We start from the raw sequence: 2,796 nt of genomic DNA, 5'->3' as shown, positions 1-2,796 counted from the left end.
TCCCAAGTCAAATGTTCACTTCTTCCACCTTGAATAACTTTTTCTATGGACTTCAACTGAGAAACGTTCCTTCATCAAAGTTGTATATATTTCAAACATATTCAATTTGGTCACAAATTTGACCTCATTTGGATTTGGAATGAAGGAGTTATGCATTTTATAAGTTGAGGAAAATCACTTGTTCAATGGTATTGGCCCAAAATGGCCTATAATGTTTCCTCTTGGAACATGCATTTGAAAGTTGAATTTGCACTTACTCTAAATATCAAAGTTTAAGTAGACATCTTGAAATTGATGGTGGAATTTGAATGGCTTTCATATCATAAAAATTGAGCAAGTTATGGCCTTGGGAAGTTGACCTCTAAACTAGGGTTTAAACAAAATGACCTATAATCTTTCACCATACAAAATGACTTTCCAAGAAAAACTAGATCTAGACTTAACCATGAAAGTTGTTTGGAATGTCATCTAAAGTAACTTTTATCTTGGAATCATTTTCATATGACAAAAATTGTAGGAGATATGGTCTAAGGAACCCCAGTTTTGACCAGTTGACTGTCTCTCATCAACCATCATGAACCAACTTTCTAGATTGACAATCTCTTGACTTTTGGGACTCATGGAGGATCATATATGCATAAGATTATGTAATATGAAGTATCCCTTGAAATATTTGATTAATTGTTGAAGAAACTTGTTGAAGAAACTTGTTGAAGAAGTCACACAAGATACCCAAATGAATTAGGGTTTCCAAGGCAAACAAACTCCAAACTCTTAATGAATCGTCGGTAGAAACCGAGTTGTCCTAAGAAACTGCGAATTTCTCTAACAGTTTTTGGAGGTTGAAGATGTTCTATAATTTCAATTTTTGCTTTATCCAACTCCATCCCTAGATTGGATACGAAATGCCCAAGTACAATTCCTTGTCGGACCATGAAATTTCATTTTTCCCAATTAAATACGAGATTGACCTTAATGCATCTCTCAAGTACCATTTCTAGGTTCGAAAGACATCCTTCAAAGCTTTTACCACAAACAGAGGAGTCATCCATAAATACTTCAATCATGTCGTCTATAAAATCAGCAAAGATCGACATCATACATCTCTAAAATTTTGCAGGGGCATTACACAGTCCAAATGGCATTCATCGATAGGAAAATGTACCATAAGGACATGTGAAAGTAGTCTTTTCTTTGTCATCAGGATGGATAGGAATTTGAAAGAATCTTGAGTATCCTTCTAAATAGTAGAAGTGGGAATGTTTAGCCAGTCGTTCAAGCATTTGGTCAATGAAGGGTAATGGAAAGTGATCTTTACGAGTGGCTTTATATATTTCTATAGTCTATGCACATTCTCCATCCGGTTTGAGTTCTTTTTGTAACGGATTCGCCTGTCTCATTACTAACAACGCTAACACCCCCTTCTTTGAAACGACATGTATCGGGTTGACCCAGTTACTGTTCGATATCGGTTATATGATTCCTGCTTCTAATAGCTTTTGTACCTCCTTTTTGAGTACATCACTCAAGATGGGATTTACTCTTCTCCGATTCTCTCTAGAGGTTTTACAGTCCTCCTTTAGCATAATGTGATGCATACATATAGAGGGTCTTATTCCTTTTAGGTCGGAGATGTTATAGCCTAAAGCGGTTGGATACTTTCTTAAGACATGGAGTAACTTTTCGGTTTATATCTGTCCTAAGTTAGCGTTAACTATAACTGGTTTTTCAAGCTCGATATCTAGGAATTCATACCTTAGATATTTGGGTAGTGTTTTGAGTTCTATTGAGGGTTTCTCGGGGCATGGTATTGGGTTTGGTGTTAGTGCTAGACATTCTCTCAGACTGTCGTCTACGTATGGCTCACACCAATCATCATCTTCGAATATAGAAGGTGTTGGAATCTTTAGTACTTTAGTATACTTAAATGGCTCCTTCTCCATTTCTTTCACGCATTCGTCTATGACGTCTAAGAAACAACATGATTTGTCTATAGCTGGTGCTTGTAGGAATTTAGCTAAGAGAAATTCAACTTTTTCTTCTCCAACTTCGAATGTTAGCCTTCCCTTTTTCACATCTATGATGGATCCAGATATGGCTAGAAATGTTCTTCCTAAGATAATAGGGTTGTGGGAATCCTCATTTATATCCATTATTACAAAGTCGGAAGGAATATAGAATTATCCTATACGAACGAGAACGTTCTCTAGCATGCCTACGGGAAATTTAATGGAACGGTCAGCTAGTTGTAGAGACATATTTGTTGGTCTTAATTCTCCTAGATTGAGTTTTCCACATGTGGATAAGGGCATTAAACTAACACTAGCTTCTAAATCGCATAGAGCTTTGTCTATGATAAACTTTACGATCACACATGGTATGGAAAAATTACCAGGGTCTTTCAGTTTATGAGGCATGTTGTTTTGAATGATAGCTCTGCATTCTGCAGTAAGCATAACGGTTTGATCATCCTCAAGCTTTTTCTTGTTGGATAGAATCTCTTTAAGGAATTTATCATACGAAGGCATTTGCGTAATACCTTATATGAATGGTATGATTATGTTAAGTTGCTTCAGAAGTTATATGAATTTCTTGAATTGTCCTTCATTTTTGGATTTAACAAGTCTTTTAGGATAAGGTACTGGTGGTTTGTATTGTGGCGGAGGCACATAAGGTGGTTCTTTATATTTTGCCTCTCCGCTCTCGTCTTTCTTTCCATCTTTGGTTGGTTCGTTTACCTTTTTGGATTCCTTACCAAAATTTTGATACATGGCCAGGTTTTGGATTTTGGGATTA

The 2,796-nt window shown here is 36.3% G+C and overlaps 1 protein-coding gene across 1 annotated transcript; it reads right to left on the bottom strand.

Moving 5' to 3' along the window:
* Positions 1-2,180: 2,180 nt before the first annotated feature.
* On the bottom strand, positions 2,181-2,528 carry LOC127082639 (uncharacterized). The gene has a single exon (XM_051022869.1). The coding sequence runs from the start codon at positions 2,526-2,528 to the stop codon at positions 2,181-2,183; it is 348 nt and encodes a 115-aa protein (XP_050878826.1).
* Between the last annotated feature and the right edge of the window lie 268 nt (positions 2,529-2,796).

This window comes from Lathyrus oleraceus, chromosome 5 (assembly GCF_024323335.1).
Source record: "Lathyrus oleraceus cultivar Zhongwan6 chromosome 5, CAAS_Psat_ZW6_1.0, whole genome shotgun sequence".
Lineage (NCBI taxonomy): Eukaryota > Viridiplantae > Streptophyta > Magnoliopsida > Fabales > Fabaceae > Lathyrus > Lathyrus oleraceus.
The sequence above is the reverse complement of the archived record's forward strand: the minus strand, read 5'-3'. Positions and strand labels throughout refer to the sequence as shown.

Coding starts and splice junctions, on each gene's coding strand:
- LOC127082639 (XM_051022869.1), bottom strand. CDS start 2,528: ATGCCTTCGTATGATAAATTCCTTAAAGAGATTCTATCCAACAAGAAA.